This window comes from Pristis pectinata, chromosome 1 (genome assembly GCF_009764475.1).
Source record: "Pristis pectinata isolate sPriPec2 chromosome 1, sPriPec2.1.pri, whole genome shotgun sequence".
Taxonomy (NCBI): Eukaryota; Metazoa; Chordata; class Chondrichthyes; order Rhinopristiformes; family Pristidae; genus Pristis; species Pristis pectinata.
In genome coordinates, this window is record NC_067405.1 from 137890727 (window position 1) to 137915445 (window position 24719).

The window sequence follows — 24719 nt, forward strand, 5'->3', positions numbered from 1 at the left end:
AAGGCTATACCCCGTTGAAATGCTGCAGTCCTTCTGGTGAAGGTGCTGATGGAGTAGCCTGGGAGAGTATCTTCAGAGTATCTTCCCTCTGAACAACAAGAGGGAATGGTTGTTCAGTTTTGACAGACACATGAACATGAAGGGAATGGAGCAATATGGATCCTGTGCAGGCAGATGGAATTAGTTTCATCTGGTGTCATGGTCAGCACAGACATTATGGGCTGAAGGGCCTGTTCTTGTGCTGTACTGTTCTATGTTCTAAGGAGGTTGATGGGGTGTCAATCAAGTGGGCTGCTTTGTCCTGGATGTTGTTGAGCTTCTTGAGTGTCGTTGGTGCTGCACTTTATCCAGACGAGTGAAGAGTATTCACAATCCTGACGTACTTTGTAGATGGTGGAAGGGCCTTAGAATGTCAGGAGGAGAGTCACTTGACCTAGGATACCCAGCCTCTAACCTCCTCCTGTAGCCATGGTATTGATGTGTCTGGTCCCGAAGTGACCCTCAGGATATTGATGGTGAATGGTGATGCCATTGAATATCAAGAGTCTCATGTTGGCCGTGGCCATTGCCTAGCACTTCTGTAGCAAAAATGTTACTTGTAACCTATCGTGTCCAAATGTTGCCCAGGTGTTGCTGCATACGGGATTGTTTGCTTTCTGAGGACTTGCAAATGAGATTGGACATTACACAGTCATCAGTGAAATCCCCACTTCCAACCTTACGATGGAGCGAAGGTCATTGATGAAGTAGCTGAAGATGGCTGGGCCGAGGACCCTGCCCTGAGGAGTGACGTGCTGGGGCCGGGATGACTGACCTCCAAAAATCACGACCACCTTCCTTTTGTGTCAGGTTTGACTCCAACCACCCAGAGAGCTTTGATGCCGGCTGATTTCAGTGTTACCAGGGCACCTCCATGCCACACTTGGTCAAATGCCGTCTGAGTGTCAAGGCCAGCCACTCTCACTGCACCTGTGCAATCCAGCTCCTTGGTCCATGTTTGGACAAAGGCTGAGATGAAGTTCGGTGCTGAGTGGTCCTGGTGAGCTCCAACCTTGGCATTGGTGAGTGCGCCTCTCAATAGCACTGCTGCTAGCACCTTCCGTCTCTTTGCTAATGTAGACTGACTGAGCAGCCAAATTGGATTTGATCTGCTCTTTATGAACAGGACATACCTTCTGTTGCGGGAAGGTATGTCTTAACCCCACAAGACAATCTTGCATATTATCAGGAAGGTGCCAGTGTCGTAACTGTACTGTAACACCTTGGCTAGCAACAGGGATAGTTCTGGAGCTCACGTCTCAGCCCTACCACTGGGATGTTGTCTAGCCCCATGGCCTATACTGTGGTCTCAGCCACTTCGTGGTATCACGCGGAGTGAGTCGAATTGGTTGAAGACTGGCTTCTGGGTCAGTGGGAATTTCAGGAAGAAGCCAAGATGGATTGTCCACTGGACATTTTTGGTTGAACATGGTTACAACTGCTTATCTTTATCATTCACATTGCTGGACCCCGCCATCACCGAGGGTGGGGATGTTCTTGAATCCACCTTCTCCCATTGGCTGTTTAATTGTCCGCCACCCTTCAGGACTAGATGTGCAGAGCTTTGATCTGATCCACTGGCAGCGAGATTACTTAGCCCTATCTACTGTGTGCTGTTTAGCGCACACATGGTCCAAGGTGCTGCAGCTTTCACCAGGCTGACCTCTCACCTTTAGGTACACCTGCTGCTGTTTTTGGCAAGCTTGTCCACACTCCATATTGAACCAGAGTTGATCCCCTCCCTTGATAGTAATGATAGTGAGGGATACACTGGGCCTTAAACTTACAGATTACGGTGATATACATTTCTGCTGCTGTGATCGTGCACAGCGCCCCATGGATGCCACAGCTGTTGCATCCCATTTAGCAACAGGAAGGAGAGTGCCTTGGAGTGAAGGCCTACATCCCATGAGATAATTCTTTCAATAAATCCCCAAACATTTAAATGCACGTCCCCTCCCCACCCCCCCATCTCGCTTCTCCTACCACAGCGCCTTCGATCTCAGCTGTGCCTAGCCTGTGTCCGCTGACGTTGATGACATCATCCAGTCTGCCCGTGATCCGGTAATAGCCTTTCTCGGATCTGTACGCCCCGTCACCTGTGAAAAAGTGGTCTGCAAAAGAGAGAGGGAAGAAAGTGCCTCAGAAATCATTCATCGTGGCTCCAACTTTGGAAGTCATTTCTCTGCTCTTGCACTGGGACTTTTGCTCCCCTTTACTGTCAGTCCCACAGTGATCAGTAGCCCCCTGAATGCCTCCCACAGGCTCTCGTCACTGAGGCTTTGGGCAGTCTGGCAACTCCCTGGTTTTAAATTTCTTCTCCTGTTACAGCGGAAGCTTCAGGAGTAGAATTGAATTGGAACCAGCTCCGAGGAGCTTTGATCCCAAATCCTAGCAGGAAGAATCTCATCCCCTCAATGTTCCTATTCTGCAGTACCAATCTTGACACATTTTACTAGCGGACGTGTCCTGCTTTAGCACAGAATGAGGCAGCACAGAAGGAAACTATTCAGCCTATCAAGCCTGGGCAAGTTCTCTCTCTCCAATAGTCCCCATCATGGAAGGGATGGGAACATTTCTCATCTATTTAACCCCTCCAGCCTATTCTACCTTGCAGAAGGATCAAGTCTGCTCCACCGCCTAACTCCACAGGCTAGACTTTACCTCATAACCCTTATTTGGTTATGGAAAATCCATCCATTTTAAATTATCAGTCAACCCAGCACCAAGTGCTAATTGCTGTAGAGGCTTCCAAATTTCTACCACCCACAATGTGTAGGAGTGTTTCCTAACTCCATCACTGAAAGGCCTGCCTCTGCTTTCGCAAGACTTCACAACCAGTGTAAGTTGTTTCTTTCCATTCACCACATCAGCTCCTAATATCTTGGAATAATTCAATCAAGTGACTCCTTAAACTTACTACTTCTAGGAAGCACATTAACTTCTATCAATTCTCCTTGTAATGACAAGATGGCCCTGGAGCGTGGTGACTAGCGCTGCAAGCTGCTCTCTGCAGATCTACTTATTACTTTTGCTATAATTGTTCTACTCTTTTAAATTTACCTCAATGCACTCTGTACTAGTTCTGAGGCCATCCATACAGATTATTTCACAACATCCATACAGTGAGGTAGTACAAGGGAAAAGCAATAACAGAATGCAGAGTATAGTGTTACAGTTGCAGAGAAGGTGCAGAGCAGGTAGACAATACAGTGCAAGGACCATGACGAGGTAGATTGTGAGGTCAAGAGCGCATGAGGTCTGTTCAATAGTCTTATAACAGTGCGAGGTAAGCTGTCCTTGAGTCTGGTGGTACGCGCTTTCAGACTTTTGTATCTTCTGCTCCATGGGAGGGGGAGAAGAGAGAATGACCGGGGTGGGAGGGGTCTTTGACCATGTTGGCTGCTTTACCGAGGCAGCGAGAAGTGTAGACAGAGTCCATGGAGGAAAGCTGGTTTTCAGCTGTGTATCCAATCCCACTTAGCAACTGAATTGACCTCTCACCCATTCAGTGTGTTCCAGATCTAATATCTCATTGGGTAAGCGGGTTCTACTTCATTTACTTCCCCCCACCCCAGTTCTTTGGCCAATTTTCTTCAATGCACATCTTCTGGTTCCCAGCCATTCTACCAGCACAAACAATCTCTCCTAATTACTTTGTCAAATCTCTTTTCTGATAATTCTCCCCTTAATATTCTCTACCCCAGGCAGTTTCCCCAGTCTCTCCCAATAACTGAAGCCCTTCCCTGTACCCATCCAATAAATCTGCACTATCAATGCAACGTGTGCACTCACTGGGGTAGGGTTTGAAATACGTGGTAATGAATCTGTCATGGTCGTTGTAGATAGTTCGGGCCATTCCAGGCCAAGGCTGGGCGATGCAGAGAGAACCAGCGGTGTTGTTGCCCATTAACCTCCTCCCCTGGAACAGACAGAGCAGAGTCAGTACAATTCTGCAGTGAAATCAAAGGGGCCGAGTCAACATCATCCAACAGATGGAGCTCACAAAGCACTAACTCAAACTGGCAGAGCTGAATCGTTCTCCTAGGAAAGGTTATGGGATAAAAAAAATAGAGACAAGGTCACGAGTGCTAAGGGAGTAGAAAGATATGTCACAGCACAGAAACAGGCCCTTCAGGCCAATTCATCCATGCCGACCAAGATGCCCATTTGCCTGCGTTTGATGCATATCCCACTAAACCTTTTCCTATCCACATGCTGAAAGGTTAAGGCAAAGTAGACACAATGGGAGCTATACATGTGGAGCAATAGATGGGCTGCGTGGCCCCTTTCCATGCTACACATTCTAAGCTGGAACCATCCTGATCCCCGGAGTACTGTCCTTCACTACTGAACCACAGGTGAAGCTGACATCACCTCCCGACTCACGGTAAGCACTGGATCGTCGGGGTGGGGTACTACCTCAAACCTGCACTTCCCAAGCCCATTCACTGAGAGTTAAGATTACCGAGTATCCTCCTCACTCCCACTGGATCCCAGCCAGAACACACTGCTCCTTCAGCTCAGGGTCCAATTGCACGGGCCGGAATTTTACCGAGCTCCTCAGGCAAGTGACATCAGCAGCAGCAACGTGAGCGACAGGGGTCGGATGTATCCCGGTTACCTGGTCATCCATGAGGACAGGATCTATTCCAAAGAAGGGCCTCATCACCATGGCCGGGATGATCTCTGCGTCTCTTTCGGCAGGGCAAGGGGCGATACAGATTCCACCAGTCTCTGGAAGACAAACCGCCCATTAGCACAGAAGGTCAATTCATCGGACCCTCAAGGCAGATAATCAGCCTTCAACACGGAAACATTGAGAACCCTCTTCTGCCTTATTAAACATGTCAGCAACAGGCTCCAAAAAGATTGGCTAAAATAATTTGTAATGAAAATATTTTAAAATTCGTTCCTTGTTCTTTCCTGATTCAGCAGCAAGATGTATTTGCAAACAAAGGAGGCACTGTACACGAATTAAAGGATATAGAAACTACTTTATAAGAGTTACATGAAGAATAAAATACAGAAAGGAAGAAGAATACTCAAAAATACAGAAGGAAGCAAAATAATACTTATCAACCAATCAATGAACCTATCTATACACTGCCAGAGGGAACCCGAGGTGTCCGACAGCCTCTCACACAGCCTCCTGTCTGTGTCTTAGCACCTGTTGTGACCCAGCCTAAGGGAAGGTCCTGGTTTGCACAAAGAAGGTGCCCCCTTTTATACCCCTCAAAAACCTAACATAACTTTTACCCCAGTATTTTTCCATTACTTAGTGGTACCAGCTTGTACCTTATCACTCGTGACCTTCGGCCTAACCACCTAACTTAGAAACAGAGACAACAGGTCTGTAAAGAAAAAAACATTCTTCACTGGTATCTAATCTCAAGGATGTGCATCTGTACTCCCGTAAGTTCTCAAAACACTCCCAGTCCAAGCTGACACCATTTTGTGTTACACTCTACTGCACATACTAAGGAGGAATCAGAAATGACTTTTGACTAATTTAACTCTTTCCTTACATAATTGTATTAGTAATTGTACGAGCTAAATGTAGTCTTTGCCTCAAGGGAACCAAACTGCTGAGAGCAGGGGTCAGTTTGGGCCTGTGTGTAGGGAAGGGTTGCGAATAAAAACCCACAGGACACAAGGTTTTTACCAGCCTCTTTTCTTCCTGTATAGTTAACCCTTTCAGTTCCTCAGCCAGAGTGTCCTTGCCTTGTGAGCGGCAGAGTCATGCACTTACCAGAGCTGCTGCCTCACAGCTCCTGCAACCCAGGTTCAATCCTGACATTCGGTGCAGCCCATGCAGAGTTTGCATGTTCTCCCTGTGACCGCGTGAATTTCCGGCGGGCGCTCCAGTTTCCCCTCGCACCTCAAAGACGTGCAGGTTGGTCAGTTAATTAGCCACCATAAATTGCTCCAATTGTGTAGGTGAGGGGTAGAATCAGGGAGGAGTTGATGGGGATGCGGGGAGAATAAAATGGTGAGTTACAACTGAGTTACAGGGAGAGGTTGGGAAGGCTAGGACTTTATTCATTGGAGCAAAGAAAACTGAGGCATGATCTGAAAGAATTGTATAAAATCATGAGCAGCATAGATCGCGTGAATACACACAGTCTTTTTCCCAGAGAAAGGGAACCAAAAACTAGAGGGCATAGGTTTAAGTTGAGGGGGGAAAGATTTAAAGGGGTCCTGAGGGACAACTTCTTCATGCAGAGGGTGGTGCGTATATGGAACAAACTGCCAGAGAAAGTTGTTGAGGCAGGTATAATAATGACATTTAAAAGACATTTGGACAGGTACATGGATACGAAAGGTTTAGAGGGACATGGGCCAAATGCGGGCAAATGGGACTAGCTTAGGCAGGCATCTTGGTCAGCATGGATGAGTTGGGCCGAAGGGCCTGTTTCCATGCTGTATTAGTATAAATGATTGTTTGATGGTCAGTGTGGACTTGGTGAGCTGAGTTTCCCCATTGTATAACTCAATGATAATATCTGAATCCCAGTCCAGAGACCGGTCCAGGCAGGACGAGCAGAGGAGACACAAGAGGCTGCAGATGCTGGAACCTGGAGCAAAAAGCTGGAGGAACTCAGTGGGTCAGGCAGCATCTGTGGAGGGAAATGGAGAGTCTCAACCCAAAACATCAACTGTCCATGGTGCCTGACCCACTGAGTCCCTCCAGCAGCTCGTTTTCTTGGCACTAGTAGAGGGCTTGTCTTGAGGGGAAGATGTCAAACATACAACACCCGCATGACATTATTTTGAAGGAGTGGGCGGTCCACGAGATACTCTTTAGCTAACATCAATAAAAAGTAGATTTCTTTTTGATCTTCTCAGTTCTCAAACAACTCCCCACTTTTTTGGGCCTGAGGCAGTGTGTGGTGAACTCACGGCTGACCCCTGGATTAGTGGGCTAAGAGGATTAAAAAAAAAGTCAGGGAAAAAAAAACCTCCTGATCTCTGGGTAAGAATGATTCACTTTTCGCCTTGTATCTCACCGCTGTATATGGGAGCTTGTTAAACACAAACTGACTGCCACATTTCCTACGACTGTGGTTCCATTTCAGACATATTTTCTTAGCTGTGAAGTGGTTGGAGATGCTTCAAGTTTGTGGGTGGTACTGAGAAAATTCCCACCTTCCCTCCTATGATCCTGACTCGTTGCATTGTAGCCTCCTCCTGTCTCTCGGCCCTTCCTCCCGGTTTCTCAACCATCACGTCTCATCCTTGCTCCCTCCCGTGACTCAGTCACGACTGAGAGAGCAAGAAATGGAGGAGATGGTCTAGCATGAGTTCAGTTTCTTTACCAAGGTGTGCGTACTGATTTCACCAGGAGGCCTGTGCACCTCCAACACTGATCCCTTAACTGTTCCCAAATTTAATTGCTCCATCATTGGCAACCATACCTTCAGCTGCTTGGTCCAAAGCTCTGGAATTCCTTCCTTAAATTTCTCTGCCTCTCAACCTCGCTCTCCTTTTAAGATGCTCCTGCACAGCACCTTGGGATATTGTATTCCATTAAAGCCTCAGTATAAATATGATACTGTTGTTGGAATTAACATCATTGGCATTCCTGAAGTTCCACACACAATAGCTTTGTCTCAACTCTCCTTGAAACACACTCTTTCTGTGCCCTGATAAATCAGCCCAGAACCACTGTGCCCCAGTAAGTAGCTGAGATATTGCATTAATGGACTTTTTTTACTCGCAGCGTCATCCAGCAGTTGGAAATGATTGGCTCCCTCCTTTGCTGAAACAGCCCATAATCCGTTAACAAATCAGTGGAGGAAACCAGTCTCCCAGTGGCTTTACTCCTGCTACATGTTGCTGCAGATGGGAGCGCTCCTGTCATCCAGACAGCAGGGGGAGGCTTTGAGCCCCATTCTAGAGTTTTGAGCAGAGAATCCAAACACCCAATTAATTGTGTCCTGAGGGAGAGGCACACTGTCAGATCTGCCATTCTTTAGATGAAATATTAAACCGTCCTGTCTGCTCTCTCAAGTGGAAGTAAAAGGTGCGATCCTGGCCAACTTTTATCCCAAGCCCACATCTAGATTATCCAGCAATCACATTGCAGTTTGTGGGAGCTTCCTACGGCCAGATTAGCTGCCCTGTTCCCTATATTACAACAGTAACTGCACTTCCTATAATACTTCATGAATCACAGAGCAATTTGGACCATCTCAAAGTTGAGAGAGCCATGATATAAATACAAGTTTTCCTATTTATAATACAAAAGTGCTGTTACACAAGTGTCCATCATTACACAGTCCTCCCAAGATCACATGCAGGAGAGGAACAGTTTCTAACCTGTCCTGATTGCATCCATTCAGAAAGACAGCAGACTTTCACCAGTGCTGCCTGCCACACCCGTTAATGTCAAAGGGCACAGCAAGATCCCTAATGTGCCGATTCCAAGCTCTGCTGCTCCAATCTGAAGCCACGACTCAGACTCTGCGTGAATGAATCCCTAAGCACAATCAGGGACATCGGGGAAGTAGCAAGGTGCTCAGGGATCAATCTGCCCCAAATTAGATCGTGATACGAGACCATCCAGCAAGGATGCAACTCCTGCCATCAGGCCTGGTGCCGAAAGTGGAACCCATCTCAGCAAACCAACAGCCGTGCCTGGTGTTCCCACAAACCCGGGGATGGCAGCCTGACAGCCTTCCCATCCAGGTCTGTGATGCTGCTGCTGCGAGCAAGTTCTTCACTGTACCTGTACCTCACCGTACTTGTGCACATGGCAATAAACTCAACTTGACCTCAGGCTCCAAAACTGGCCTGACTGCATGACCAGACTGAGACGCAGGGTTTTCTACCAAATCCCAGAGTCTCACTCGTTTATATGAATTATTGGTATTGGTTTGTTATTGTCACTTGTACCAAGGTACAGTGAAAAACTTGTCTTGCATACCGATCGTACAGGTCAATTCATTACACAGTGCAGTTACATTGATGTAGTACAGGTAAATTAGCAGAATTTAACGGTGAACTTCATAAAGTTCCCAGGTGCATAATCGCAACCTGTGTTTTTAAAAATACCTCCTTCAAAAGTATATGTGGTTTGAAACTTGCTTGCTTTGCCCTTGTCCTTTCTCTTACATCATCATTTTAAATTTAAGCCGGACCTTTTTTTAAATCCCACGTGCACTGGCTTTGTTCAAGGGGGTGAGATCCAGGTTCTGTCCGTGTATTATTGGCAGGGTGCAGAGATAGCTAGAGTGCTGAGCCCTGTAGTCTGCAGAGCCATTTCACACAGCAGATGAGAGCCAACTGCCTTGTTGCAGCTCTGGAGTTGCACATAGACTTTTTGACCAACAGACACGAGTGCACAAAAGTGGATCCCTTCAAAATACGAGTCTAAAGATTGCTAGCTTTTTAATTTAGTAAGTTATTCAATATACTGAATTCTTCAGCCGGCATGAAGGGATTACACTCACATGTCTAGATCTACAGGCTTCGGGGATTAGTGGTCTGGTAACTTATACACTACATCACTTGGCACTGACTGACCAGCTTCACAACGGATTGAAGCTCGCAGAAGATAATGTAAACCGATCCTTTGTGGCCTATTCCTGTGACGATAACTTTAAACATCAAACCCAACTGGCAGTCTGACGAGCATTCACATCAGTGTTGCCCAACAGTGTGACTGCATGCCTTCAGTGAAGGTTCCAGAGAACACTGCACAGCATCTGTAGAAGTGAACACTGCAGGAAGGAGCCCAAAGTCCTCCTGGACAAGGGCAATAAGGGTACCACCAGCAGCAAGTTCCCCTCTAAGTCACACAGCACCCAGACTTGGAAATACATCGCTGTTTCTGGGGCCACCGTTATCTAACAGAATCAGGGAGGATTTTCACCATGCGGACCGCAGTCATTCAAGGTGACGTCCCACCTGCACAATGAAATGCCTGCATATAAGGAACAGCCCCAGACTTTCGGAAACCTGCTGCTCGTTCCAATATTTATCCATCGATTAACATCACTAAAGCAGAGGAGCTGGGTCATTATCACACTGTGCTTTGTGGGAGCTTGCTGTGCGCTACTTGGCTGCTACATTACAGCAGCAGCTGTACATCAAAAAAAGAAAGCTTTAAAGCAGTTTCTTGAGGCGGATGAAGATTCCATTTAAATGATTTTCATGAAAAATATCTTGTCAGGAGAAAACTGCCTCCATTTCTTCCTCCCTCCCTGTACCACCTTACAGCTTCTGCCTCCAAGATGGCTGAGAGAACAGATGGGTGTGTGTGCGAAACTATTTTGATGCCCTCTACCTTCCTCCAAAGCTCCAACACACATCTCACCCTGCCCCCCATATGGCATGCATCGGGTGGGGCAGTGAGTATAAGACTTGGGACAAGATGTAACAGCTGTACAAGACATTGGTGAGACTGCATCTGGAATATTGTGTGCAGTTCTGGTCGCCATGCTATAGGAGGGATGTGATTAAGCTTGAGAAGATGCAGAAAAGATTCACATGGATGTTGCTGTGACTGGAAGGATTGAGTTACAAGGAGAGATTGGATAGAACATAGAACATTACAGCACAGTACAGGCCCTTTGGCCCATGATATTATGCCAACATTTTATCCTGCACTAATATATATCTAACCCTTCCCTCCCACATAGCCCCCCATTTTTCTATCATTCATGTGCCTATCTAAGAGTCTCTTAAATGTCCCTAATGTATCTTCCCCCACAACCTCTGCAGGCAGTGCGTTTCACGCACCCACCACTCTCTGTGTACAAAACTTACCCCTGACATCCCCCTTATATCTTCCTCTAATCACCTTATAATTATGCCCCCTCATGTTAGCCATTTTTGCCCTGGGAAAAAGTCTTTGACTGCCCACTCAATATATGCCTCTTATCATCTTGTGCACCTCCGACAAGTCACGTCTCATCCTCCTTCTCTCCAAAGAGAAAAGCCCTAGCTCGCTCAGCCTATCCTCATAAGACATGCTCTCCAATCCAGGCAGCATCCTGGTAAATCTCCTCTGCACCCTCTCAAAAGTTTCCACATCCTTCCTATAATGAGGTGACCAGAACTGAACACAATACTCCAAGTGTGGTCTCACCACAGAGTTCTATAGAGCTGCAACATTACTTCACGGTTCTTGAACTCAGTACCCCGACTAATGAAGGCCAACGCACCATACGCCTTCTTAACAACTCTATCAACCTGCGCAGCAACCTTGAGGGATCTATGGACCTGGACCCCAAGATCCCTCTGTTCCTCCACACTGCTAAGAGTCCTGCCATTAACCTTGTATTCTGCCTTCAAATTCGATCTTCCAAAGTGTATCACTTCACACTTTTCCGGGTTGAACTCCACCTGCCACTTCTCTGCCCAGCTCTGCATCCTATCAATGTCCTGTTGAAACCTACAGCAACCTTCTACATTATCCACAACACCACCAACCTTCATGTCATCTGCAAACTTACTAACCCACCCTTCCACATCCTCATCCAAGTCATTTATAAAAATCACAAAGAGCAGGGGTCCCTGGTCACCATTGGTCACCGACCTCCAGGCAGAATATGCTCCATCTACAACCACCCTCTGTCTTCTTGTGGGCAAGCCAATTCTGAATCCACACAGCCAAGTTTCTCTGGATCCCATGCCTCCTGACTTTTTGAATGAGCCTTCCATGAGGAACCTTATCAAATGCCTTACTAAAATCCATGTACACCACATCCACTGCTCTACCTTCATCGATGTGCTTTGGCACATCCTCAAAGAATTCAATCAGGCTCGTGAGGCACGACCTGCCCCTCACAAAGCCATGCTGACTGTCCCTAATCAGCCTATGCTTCTCCAAATGCCCATAAATCCTGTCTCTAAGAATCTTCTCCAGTAATTTGCCCACTGCTGAAATAAGACTCACTGGTCTGTAATTCCCAGGGTTATCCCTACTCCCTTTTCTTGAACAAAGGAACAACATTTGCCACCCTCCAATCACCTGGCACTGCTCCTGTGGCCACTGAGGATGCAAAGATCATTGCCAAAGGCGCAGCAATCTCTTCCCTTGCTTCCCATAATAACCTTGGATATACCCCGTCCAGCCCCGGTGACTTATCTATCCTAATGTTTTTCAAAAGTTCCAGCACATCCCCTTTCCTCACGTCGACATGCCCTAGCGTATCAGCCTGTTGTATGCCATCCTCACAAATGTTAAGGTCTCTCTCACTGGTGAATACTGAAGCAAAGTATTCATTAAGGACCTCCCCTACCTCTTCCGACTCCAGGCACATGTTTCCTCTTTTATCCCTGATCGGTCCTACCCTCACTCTAGTCATCCTCCTATTCTTCACATACGTGTAGAACACCTTGGGGTTTTCCTTAATCCTACTCGTCAAGGCCTTCTAGGCCTTTCATGCCCCCTTCTACCTCTCCTAAGTCCATTCTTGAGCTCCCACCTGGCTACCTTATAACTCTCCAGAGCCCTGTCTGATCCATGCTTTCTAAACCTCAGGTAAGCTTCTTTCTTCCTCTTGACAAGATATTCTACCTCTCGTGTTAACCATAGTTCCTTCACTCTACCGTCCTTACCCTGCCTCAGTGGAAGAAGCCTATCCAGAACCCCATGCAAGCACTCCCTAAACAACCTCCACATTTCCTCTGTGCACTTCCCCAAGAACATCTGTTCCCAATTTACACTCCCAACTTCCTGCCTAATAGCCTCATAATTCCCCCTCCCCCAATTAAATACTTTCCCATATCGTCTGCTCAAGGCTATGGTAAAGGTCAAGGAGTTATGGCCACTGTCTCCAAAATGAGGCAGCCTCTTACCTGTCTGCCACCAGGTATCCACCACTGGACATCTGCCGTCCCCAACCACTCGGTAATACCAGTCCCACGCCTCAGAATTGATAGGCTCGCCAACTGAGGAGATCAGACAGAACAAGAAAATTTGTTTCATTCTATTGGCTAATATTCCCAGCAGACTGTAACCATGGTCATCAAATGGGGGCTCTAGTCCTTATGCTCGTGGGCTGGAGGTCAAATGTAAGGGGAAGGTATACAGTAAATGGCTGGACCCTTAGGAACACTGATGTACAGATGGATCTGGAGGTGCACGTCCATAATCCCTGAAAGTGGCAACGTTAGTACTGTAGATAGGGTTGTAAAGAAGGCGGACGGCATACTTATCTTCATCGCTCAGGGCATTGAGTATAAAGTTGGGAAGTCACGTTGCAGCTGTATAAAGCTTTGGTTAGGTCATAATTTGGAGTATTTTGTGCTGTTCTGGTCACTGCCTTACAGGAAGGATGTGGAGACTTTGGAGAGGGTGCAGAATCAGCTTACCAAGATGTTGCCTGGATTACAGAGCTACAAGGAGAGGTTGGACAAACTTGGATTGTTTTCTCTGGAGCATCAGAGGCTGAGGGGAGTTTATAAACTTATGAGAGGAGCAGATAGTTGGAGTCTCTTTCCCAGGGTAGAAATGCCAAATACTAGAGGGCATAGCTTTAAGGTGAGAGGGGGAAAATGTAAAAGAAGATATGCAGGGGAAGTTTTTTTTGCATGGAGAGTGGTAAGTGGTTAGACCACACTTGGAGTATTGTGTTCAGTTCTGGTCACCTCATTATAGGAAGGATGTGGCAGCTTTAGAGAGGGTGCAGAGGAGATTTACCAGGATGCTGCCTGGATTGGAGAATATGTCTTATGAGGATAGATTGAGTGAGCTAGGGCTTTTCTCTTTGGAGAGAAGGAGGATGAGAGGTGACTTGATAGAGGTGTACAAGATGATAAGAGGCATAGATCGAGTGGACAGTCAGAAACTTTTTCCCAGGGCGACAACGGCTAACACGAAGGGCATAATTTTAAGGTGATTAGAGGAAGGTGTAAGGGGGATGTCAGGAGTAAGTTTTTTTTTTACACAGAGAGTGGTGGGTGCGTGGAACGCACAGCCTGCAGAGGTTGTGGGGGCAGATACATTGGGGACATTTAAGATACTCTTAGATAGCCACGTGAATGATGGAGAAATGGGGGGCTATGTGGGAGGGAAGGGTTAGCTAGATCTTAGAGCAGGATAAAATGTTGGCACAACATTGTAGGCCGAAGGGCCTGTACTGTGCTGTAGTGTTCCAATTCTAAATCCGAGAGTGGGAAGGTTGCTATATAAATGCAAGCTCTTTGCTCCAACAGGTTGTGTACTGACCTGAGCCCAGTATTTTCAGCGAGGACCGGTCATGAGACTTCACCCACTCATCTCCATACTTGAGCAGCAGACGGATTGCCGTGGGCGCCCCGTAGAACTGGTTGATCTTCAGCCTTTCGACCATCTCCCAGTAACGGCCTGAACACGGGGCACAAATGGAACAGTTCAACAAACAAATGGAAGCATCGAGCCAAAGCCCACCGTCGGCACCTTGCATCCTTCACCCAGGTAAACATCCTTCATGCTGTGCCTCGATATTGAGTGCTGCCGGGCTGCTCGACCATGGGGGGAATCACTACTAATCCAATGCCACATTCATCCATGCCATTCATTCCACAGGATTCATTGGGCCTTAGAGGGAGTGTGTCATAGGTTTACCAGAATGTTGTCACAACAACCTTGCGCTCAGCATCAGCCAGTACAGCTCCCCCCACCATCGAGGACATCTACACGAGGCGATGTCTCAGGAAGGCGACATCCATCATCAGGACCCCCACCATCCGGGCCGTGCCCTCTTCTCGACGCTGCCATCAGGCAGGAGGTACAGGAGCCTGAAGACCCACACCTCAAGGTTCAACAACAGCGTCTTTCCCACTGCCGTCAGGTTCTTGAACCCATCTGAACAACCCTAACACTACCTCAAACTACATTTCCCTCAACTTGCACTAATATCATTGTTTATTTTTATTTTGATGTTACATCTACTTTTGTTTACTTTGTTGTGTAAGTCATGTATAATTTATGTTATAAGATTTCTTTATTAGTCACATGTACATCGAAAGACACAGTGAAATGTGTCTTTTGCATAGAGTGTTCTGCGGGCAGCCTGCAAGTGTCGCCATGCTTCCGGTGCCAACATAGCATGCCCACAACTTCCTAACCCGTACATCTTTGGAATATGGGAGGAAACCGGAGCACCCGGAGGAAACCCACACGGAAATGTATGTTAGTCCATGTTGCTGGACAAAGCAATTTTTCATTGCATTTATACCCTGGGTATGTATGCCCATGACAATAAACTTGAACTCGAATGATACCTCGCCTCTAAAGGTTAAATTACCAGGAGCGATTACACAATGTAATTTTCCTGAAACTTGGGCAGTTAAAAAAGGTGATACTAGTTGGAACTGATGGGTAGATAAGAAGAGACTATTTTTCATTGGTTCGGGAGTCTCAGACCAAGGTCAGTGACTTAAAATCAGTGCCAGGCCTTCCAGAGTGGTGGAAGTTTAACACCCTCTTCCAAAACAGAAGCTGGTGTTGGACCAACTGTTAATTGAAAACCTGCGATTGGTAGGTTTTTGTTAACCAAAAGTATTAAGGGAGAAGACGTGTATACGGAGTTAGAGTCATACAGCAAAGAAAGCCCTTCAGTCCACTATGGCCATGCCAACCAAGTACCCATCTCCATGATGAGGCGTTCCACTCCAGGACATCCAAGATGTCCAACTTCTTTTCTAACCGTGACTTCCCGCCGACTGTGGTCAAGAGAGCTCACACCCGCACCTCTGCCATTTCCCGCACCTCTGCTCTCACCCCCCACCCTTCCTAGACCCAACAGGGATAGGGTCCCTCTTGTCCTCACATTTCATCCTACCGGCCTACATATCCAACACATCATCCTCCGCCACTTCCACCATCTCCCAACAGGACCCCACTACCAAGCATATCTTCCCCTCCCCACCCCTTTCAGCCTCACTCCTCCCCACCAACCCCCACCCCCCCAGCCTCCTTTCCACTGCCCCCGCCATAGGTGCAACACCTGCCCCTCTCCATCCAGGGAGCCAAAGAGTCCTTTCAGGTGAGACAGAGATTCACCTGCACCTCCCTTAATATCATCCACTGCATTCGCTGCTCTAAGTGTGGCCTGCTCTCCCTTCCTCCCCCGCACCTGCCTGTCACTATCTCTTACCTGCATCTATCACCACCCTGTGCCCACCCCACCTCCCCTCTTTTGTCCACTGCTCTGCTTTGCTTTTCCCTCCTATATACTGGGCTTCCCCTTTTCCTGCCTTCAGTCCTGAAGAAGGGTCCTGACCCGAAACATTGACCGCCTGCTTTTCTCTACGGATGCTCCCTGGCCTGCTGAGTTCCTCCAGCATCGTCGTGTTTTTCATCTCGATTCCAGCATCTGCAGTCCTTTGTTTCTCCCATCTACATTAATCCCCATTTACAGCACAAGTCAGATCAGAATGTTGGAAGATGAACAAAGGGCTGTATCGTCTCCTCTGGCTTCCACATCCCTGTGGATGGAGACCTCTTCCATTGTCTGTGATCTTTCAATACACTGAAGCTTGTATATAAATGCAGTTTGGTGTTGTTGGATGGATTTCAGAGCAAGTAATTGGGGCTGGAGATGGTGTGGCTAAATCTCCTGCCCCTTGTGCTATCCCACCACAGTTCAGCCCACCCGATAACAGTGGGTTTAGATCCTGGTGGAAGGGGGTCAGAAACCTGCTGAGCAGGAGTAGAGCCATTTGTAACTAGCTTTGACACAGAGACAGGTGTAAGAGAAGGTGCACTTGGAGAAACTGTACACCTGCCATGGTTAGCATGCAATCTCTTCAACTAAAACAGACCCAAATCATAAGGCAAGGGAATCCCCATTGGTGGTGAGCTTTGGAATCCAGGTCCAAAGTTACCAGCTCTTACCAAGTGCGTGCACCTATTGTACAAAGTGACTCTGATACTGTAACCCCAAAATGTTACTGTCTGAGGGAAATTGGTGCATGGATGAGGCAGCACAACTTCTTCTGCTGAGTCTCCATGAAGATTGTTGCAAAAATTAGCTGGTAGCTGGGGTTAATTTTAACTGACTTGACCTGGCAACTTGGAAGTCAGGATGTTTTCAGATTTAGACCCTGGACAATGTAATCCCTCACTGGTTCCTATGGAGGGTGAAAATCTGGCAGGTGTGAACCTGACATCACTCTAATCCTATCAGTTCAGAAGGCTGCAGTGGCACAGTGGTTAAGTTACCACGGGAGTACTCAAAGGCCTGGACTGTGGTCCAGGAGATGCGGGTTCAAATCCCACCAGGACTGTTGGGGAGTTTAAGAAATAAATCTGGAATTAAATTAACTATTAATGGAGACCATGAATAATTGCTTGAAAAAGCACTGGTTAAATAATGCTCTCTGGGTTGGAAATCTGCCATCACTTCCAGCCTGGCCTCTCCAGGACTCCAGGCTCACAGCACTGTTAACTCTTACCCGAAATGGTCGCGCAATGAGGGATAGTAACGTTGGCTTTGTCAACAACACTGACCCCGACCTATTGCCCAGTCGGGATCAGGCTATGTACCTTTGGTTTTACTGTATCAGAGAAGGTCAAGGTTTGCACCACCCGATGCTTAGCTCTGCATTTTCCATCTGCAATGAAGAAACTCAGTTTAAGGCAAAGAGTGCAACATGCACTTACCAGGTGATCTGGACTCCAAAGGTCAAATTTCAAGGGCAGGTTGCACAGACTAGACTGAATCCACCAGAATTCAGAAGGGTGAGGGCGTGATCCGGTCAAAGTTTCCCACATAATCAAGGTGAAGTGACCTGGAAGCAATTTCCTTCGGTTGAGGTGTCCCGGACTTTGGAGCAGCTGCTATATACCTGAGGCAGGACTTTCAGGAGGGAAGATAGGAAACCCTACTAGTCACAGGTAGAACATCGAAGTTCCCTTCCACAAATGACGCTTGGTCAATCATTGATTTTAAATCTTCAATTTTTTTTTGTGAGCCAAAGGTACTGTGAGAGGTAAGGCAGAGGTAGCTGGATAGACTTGGGTCAGAGATTCGCCGTGACCTTATTAGAAGATGAAGCAGCCTCAAGTGGGTGAATAACCTCCTCCTGTTGCTGTACCAAGGCTCTCGAACACCTCAGGCCTGTTTTATTATTCAGCGTTAACCCAACTCTCTTTGTTTCCATCCCTGATCCACAACCATGAGTTGACAAGTCCCACAATGCATGAGTGCAGCAGGGGAAGCCTAGGGCTCGTACATCACATCCTGCCCAATGGTTGGGTCCACGTGGGAAAGAATATGCTCCAGTCTCCACGTAAAACCACACTCAAGACTGGAGCTCAACTGCTGCTGAACCATAAGGACACAAGAGCCATGCCATTCAATATGATCATGACTCAACTCAGCTCCAGTTCGGACTGAGCTCAGACTGCATTCTTAAAAGCCCATGATGCAGACATAATCCGGATATCAGCAGTCTCTAAAGAACTTTTTGCCAGTGCGACAATGGCTAACATGAGGGTACATAATTTTAAGGTGATTGGAGGAAGGTATAGGAGGGAATGTCAGGGATAAGTTTTTTTTTTCACACAGAGTGGTGGGTGCGTGGAACGCACTGCCTGCAGAGGTTGTGGGGGCAGATACATTAGGGACATTTAAGAGACTCTTAGATAGACACATGAATGATAGAAAAATAGGGGGCTATGTGGGAGGGAAGGGTTAGATAGATCTTAGAGCAGGATAAAATGTCGGCACAACATTGTGGGCTGAAGGGCCTGTACTGTGCTGTAGTGTTCTATGTTCTATGACAGCTATCATTCCACTATAAATCCAATTACCAGTGGCCAGTGCAGAGCCTAGTTCCAGCTGATCAACTCCCAAGAACATTCCCCTCGTACTCCTCAAAATTAGCTGAGGCACTGAACATATTAAAACCAGAAAACAGAGGAAGCCAGGCTCTTACCATCGGGTTATTTCCAGGATCATAAAGAGATACCAAACCAACAGTTAATAAACAAGTAAATCATTCTGTTAACAATGAGCACAAGGTACATAATTCACCTTTATGTTCCTGATGTCCCTCAATGGGGTCAAATCCTTTCAAAGTAGAACAGGATCATCTTTCAAATTTTAAAAAGCTGTTCCGGTGGGCTGGAAGATGCACCAAAGTCAAAACAAAGATTCCATGCTGAAGTCCCAATGGATTTACAAGGTTCATTTAATCAGATGGTAACCTCCAAGCGGTGAGAGATGGCAAGCTTCAAGTCCAGGGAGTGAACATCACCAATAGCCTGTCCTGGTCTGACCACGCAGATGCCATGTCCAAGAAAGTTCACCAATGCTTCTACTTCCTCAGGAGGCTAAAGAAATTTGGCATGTCTCCTTTGACCCTCACCAATTTTCTTATCAATGCACCACAGAAAGCATCCTATCTGGATGCATCACAGCTTGGTATGGCAACTGCTCTGCCCAGGACCACAAGAAACAGTAGTTGTGGACACAGCTCAGCACATCACTGAAACCTGCCTCCCCTCCATGGACTCTGTCTACACTTTTCACTGCCTGGGTAAAGCAGCCAGCCTAGTCAAAGACCCCACCCACACCAGACATTCTCTCTTCTCCCCTCTCCCACTGGGCAGAAGATAGAAAAGCCTGAAAGCACGTACCACCAGGCTCAAGGACAGCTTCTATCCTCTGTTATAACAGTCCTCTAGTACGATAAGATGGACTTTTGACCTCACAATCTACCTCATTATGGCCTTGCACCTTATTGCCTACCTGCACTGCACTTTCTCTGTAATTGTAACACTTTATTCTGCACTCTGTTATTGTTTTCCTTTGTACTACCTCAACGCACTGTGTAATGAAATGATCTGTATGGATGGCATGCAAAACAAACTTTTTCACTGTACCTCGGTACATGTGACAATAATAAACCAACTTACTATTTACTCCCATCACTTGGGTTCCTCCCTGGTTCCCAAGTTACACAATTTCTACACTGAGGGCTTTCTTATAAGATTCATTCTTGCCCCCATGGCATCTTGAGACCCCCGTCTGACTTCTCATAGGATGTGAGACATAAAAGACCCTGTGGAACAATATCAAAGGAGAGCAGGAGAAGTTTTCCTGCGTCCTAGCCAATCGTTACCATCCAACCTCAGATAAGCTGCTCATTACTGCATCACTGTCCATGGGAAGTCACTGTGCACAAACTGGCAGCCAGGTTTCTCACATCACAATAATGAGCAGTACTTCACTGGCCACAAGACACTCCAGCCCTCCTGAGCTCAAAGAGAGAATGACCCGGAAGCAAACACCTTTTCACCATGACATCCCTCATTGCAATGTCACCTGTCTATTTCAACTCCTAGGGCACTTTAGAAGAGTCAAGCACTTCAATTTAGGCCAAGAGTCAGGAAAAGGCCAGGCCAGATAAGTAAGGCAAGCTTCTTCCCCTGAAGGAACTCTTGTGAGGAAAGTATATGGCTTTTTACAATAATCTATCTTTAATTATCATCACTGATATCAGCTTTTTATATCCATATTCTTAACAACCAGTTAGAAATTCTCAAATGGCATGTTGAGATTTGAACATTTTCTCTAGATTATTGGAACTATATCCTCAAGGAGAGAGTGGCTGGGGAATGGAGGGAGGGAGGGGTTGGGAAAGGGAGGGGTTGGGGGGAGGGAGGGGTTGGGACGGGGTTGGGGAATGGAGGGGGGGCATTGGGGAATGGAGGGAGGTTGGGACAGGGTTAGGGAATGGAGGGGGGGCATTGGGGAATGGAGGGAGGGAGGGAGGGGTTGGTGAATGGAGGGGTTGGGGAAGGGAGAGGTTGGGGAATGGAAGGAGGTTGGGACGGGGTTGGGGAATGGAGGGGGGATTGGGGAATGGAGGGAGGGAGGGGTTGGGGAAGGGAGGGAGGTTGGGACGGGGTTGGGGAAGGGAGGGAGGGGTTGGGTAAGGATGAACACTAAGCCTGTGGGAGAAAGAATGCCACAGCGAGTACAATCTTGTTGTCCTTACCTGGGTTGGGGTAGACAGGGGTGCTCTCAAACAAAACAGTGGTTCCTCCATTGCACAGGGGCCCATACACAACATAACTGTGGCCAGTTATCCATCCAATGTCTGCGACACAGCCAAACACATCACCATCGCGGTAATCAAACACGTACTGCAGAGAAATCAGGCAAAAGGCAAGGTCACAATGTGATCACAGATCGTCACCCACTTCATGGGAACATAAGAAATAGGAGCAGGAGTCGGCCATCTGCCTGTCGAGCCTGCTCCGCCATTCAATAAGATCATGGCTGATCTGGCCGTGGACTCAGATCCACCTGCCTGCCTTTTCCCCATAACCTTTAATTCCCCTACCACGCAAAAATCTATCTAACTGTGTCTTAAATATATTTAATGAGGTAGCCCCTACTGCTTCCCTGGGTAGAGAATTCCACAGATCCACTACTTTCTGGGAAAAGCAGTTCCTCCTCATCTCCATCCTAAATCTACTCCCCCGAATCTTGAGGCCATGTCCCCTAATTCTCACCTACCAGTGGAAATAACTTTCCTGCCTCTTTCTCATATATCCCTTTCATAATTTTATATGTTTCTATAAGATCCCCTCTCATTCTTCTGAATTCCAGTGAGTATAGTCCCAGGCGACTCAATCTCTCCTCATAGGCTAACCCCCTCATCTCCGGAATCAGCCTGGTGAACATCCTCTGCATTACAACCAAATTACAACCAAACTCCAGTATCTGCAGTCCTTTGTTTCCCTTCAAATGGGGAACAAGGTACCCAACACAAGCTACAGAGCACATCACTGCAATAGGTCTCCTTTGTTCTTTCAGCGGGGGTCTAAAGGACATCCGCTGGGTCACCACCGATGCAAGGTGTGACTATGAGGCAACTACCCAGAAACACACGCAGTTTCTGGGGATTTTTCACTGAGTCATTCCAAAATCAAGACAACTCCGAGCAGACTGATTTTACCCCTTGCAATGTGAACAACTTCACTGGCCCATGAAATATCCCAAACTCTTTGCGACGTCGAGAGCCAATGGCATTCAGTTCCATTTGCAAGCACACAGGCCGAAGTCCATGGAGTCAGGGTGGCTGCTGCAACATGGATAAAAAATTGACTCTCGGCTTCCTGTCATGCTGAAGGCTTGTTTTACAGACTGACAGAAGATCTGGAGAGGTGCTCCCTAGGGGCCAGTGCTGAGGCGACTGCTTTTCCTAACACAGAATCTGAATGTATCGTGAACATCAAGGGTCACTGGCAGTCCAGGGGAACAGGCAGCCTTGCAAGTGATGGCATTTAATCCAGCACTTGTGGAGATGCCTTCATAGAACATAGAACAGTACAGCACAGGAACAGGCCCTTCGGCCCACAATGTTGTGCCAAACTAACTAAATTAAGTCATCAAATGCCCAACTAAACTAATCCCTTCTGCCTACACAATGTCCAATATCCTTCCAGTTCCTGCACATTCATGTACCTATCTAAGAGCCTCTTGAACGCCTCTATCGTATCTGCCTCCACCACCACCCCTGGCAGTGCATTCCAGGCACCCACCCCTCTCTGTGTAAAAAACCTGCCCCACACATCTCCTCTGAACTTACCCACTCTCAGCTTAAATGCATGCCCTCTGGTATTAGACATTTCAACCCTGGGAAAAAGATACAAGATCTGTCAGATCTCCCCTCAGCCTCTACTGCTCCAGAGAAAACAACCCAAGTTTGTCCACCCTCTCCTTATAGCACATGCCCTCTAATCCAGGCAGCATCCCAGTGAACCTCTCCTGCACCGTCTCCAAAGCCTCCACATCCTTCCTATAATGGGGCGACCAGAACTGAATGCAACCTAACTGGAGGTTTACAATGCTGCAGCATAAGTTCCTGACTCTGAACTCAATGCCTTGACTAATGAAGGCAAGCATGCCATATTCATTCTTTACCACTCTATCAACCTGTGCAGCTACTTTCAGGGAGCCATGGACTTGAATCCCAAGATCCCTCTGCTCATGTAAAGTGTAGCACTTTGGGAGATCAAATGTAAAGGGACAGTACACTGTTAAGGGCCCTGCCATTACAGTGTACTGTCCCTTTAGATTTGATCTCCCAAAGTGCCACACTTCACATTTGGCCAGGTTAAACTCCATCTGCCATTTCTCTGCCCATATCTGCAACTGATCTATATCCTGCTGTATCCTTTGCTAGTCTTCTACACTCTCCACACCACCAATCTTCGTATCGTCTGCAAACTTACTAACCCACCCATTTACATTTTCGTCCAGGTCGTTTATATACATCACAAACAGCTGAGATCCCAGTATGGATCCCTGAGGAACGACAATAGTCACAGACCTCCTGCCAGAATAAGTCCCGTGGACTATTTCCCCTCTGTCTTCTATGGGCAAGCCAATTCTGAATCCAAACAGCCAAATCACCGTGGATCCCATGCATCTTACTCTTCTGGATAAGCCTCCCATGAGGGACCTTGTCAAATGCCTTACTAAATCCACAGAGACAACACCCACAGCTCCATCAATCACGTTCATCACCTCCTCGAAAAATTCAATCAAGTTAGTAAGGCACGACTTGCCCCACACAAAACCATGCTGACCGTCCCCAATTCAGATAGAGCCTTGTGAAAGTGTAGTCACTTGGAGAATCAGAACTTTACAAAAATAATTACTCTCTGCATTTGAGTTCTGGACAAACTTTCTTTGGTCTAAATAGCTATGCAATTTAATTTTTTTGACATTGTTTTGATACAGGGTCAGTGGCTGATCTCCCAGCAATGCCATGGACTAACATACAACGAGTAGCCCCGGCTGCCACAAATACAAATAGCACATGTCCATATTTTCCAAACACTAATTTTCCAAATCCTGATTTTAGGAACAGTAGTGGCCGTGGCTGATTCTGGTGCTGAAGTAACTGGAGGCGAAAGGTGACAGGTGTCTGTGACGCCCTCAAAAAGTCTGTGTTGAAAGGTCCTCTAGAGATGATACGTTGTGTTCACAATCTGAAGACCCACACTCAACGATTCAGAAACAGCTTCTTCCCCTCCGTCATCAGATTTCTGAACGATCCATGAACCCATAATTATTATTACTACCTCATTATTCCTTTTTTTGCACTATTAGTATTGGTTTTGGTTTATTATTGTCACTTGTACAGAGGTACAGTGAAAAACTTGTCTTGCATACCGTTCGTACAGATCAATTCATTACACAGTGCATTGAGGTAGTAAAGGGTAAAAACAATAACAGGATACAGAGTAAAGTGTCACAGCTACAGGGAAGTGCATTGCAAGTAGACAATAAGGTGCAAGGTCAAACAAGGTAGATTGTGAGGTCAAGAGTCCACCTCATCTTATAAGGGAACCGTTCAATAGTCTTATCACTGTGGGATAGAAGCTGTCCTTGAGCCTGGTGGTATGTGCCCTCAGGCTCCTGTATCTTCTGCCTGATGGGAGAGGATAGAAGAGAGAATGACCCGGGTGGGTGGGGTCTTTGATTATGCTGGCTGCTTCACCAAGACAGCGAGAGGTATAGGCATAGTCCGTGGAGGGAAGGCTGGTTTCCATGACACGCTGGGCTGTGTCCACAACTCTCTGCAGTTTCTTGCGGTCCCAGGCAGAGCAGTTGCTGTACCAAGCTGTGATGCATCCAGATAGGATGCTTTCTATGGTGCATCGATAAAAGTTGGCGAGTGTCGAAGGGGACATGCCAAATTTCTTTAGCCTCCTG

The 24719-nt window shown here is 47.0% G+C and overlaps 1 protein-coding gene across 1 annotated transcript in view; it reads right to left on the reverse strand.

Moving 5' to 3' along the window:
• Window positions 1–24719, reverse strand: part of LOC127567933 (acetyl-coenzyme A synthetase 2-like, mitochondrial) — a 73081-nt gene that overhangs the window by 11795 nt on the left and 36567 nt on the right. The window contains exons 6-11 of the mRNA XM_052011155.1: window positions 20986–21133; window positions 14222–14359; window positions 12850–12942; window positions 4664–4776; window positions 3835–3961; window positions 2026–2153 (exon numbers count right to left, since the gene is read on the reverse strand). Coding sequence (XP_051867115.1) covers window positions 2026–2153; window positions 3835–3961; window positions 4664–4776; window positions 12850–12942; window positions 14222–14359; window positions 20986–21133 — 747 coding nt within the window. The remainder of the gene's footprint in view (window positions 1–2025; window positions 2154–3834; window positions 3962–4663; window positions 4777–12849; window positions 12943–14221; window positions 14360–20985; window positions 21134–24719) is intronic.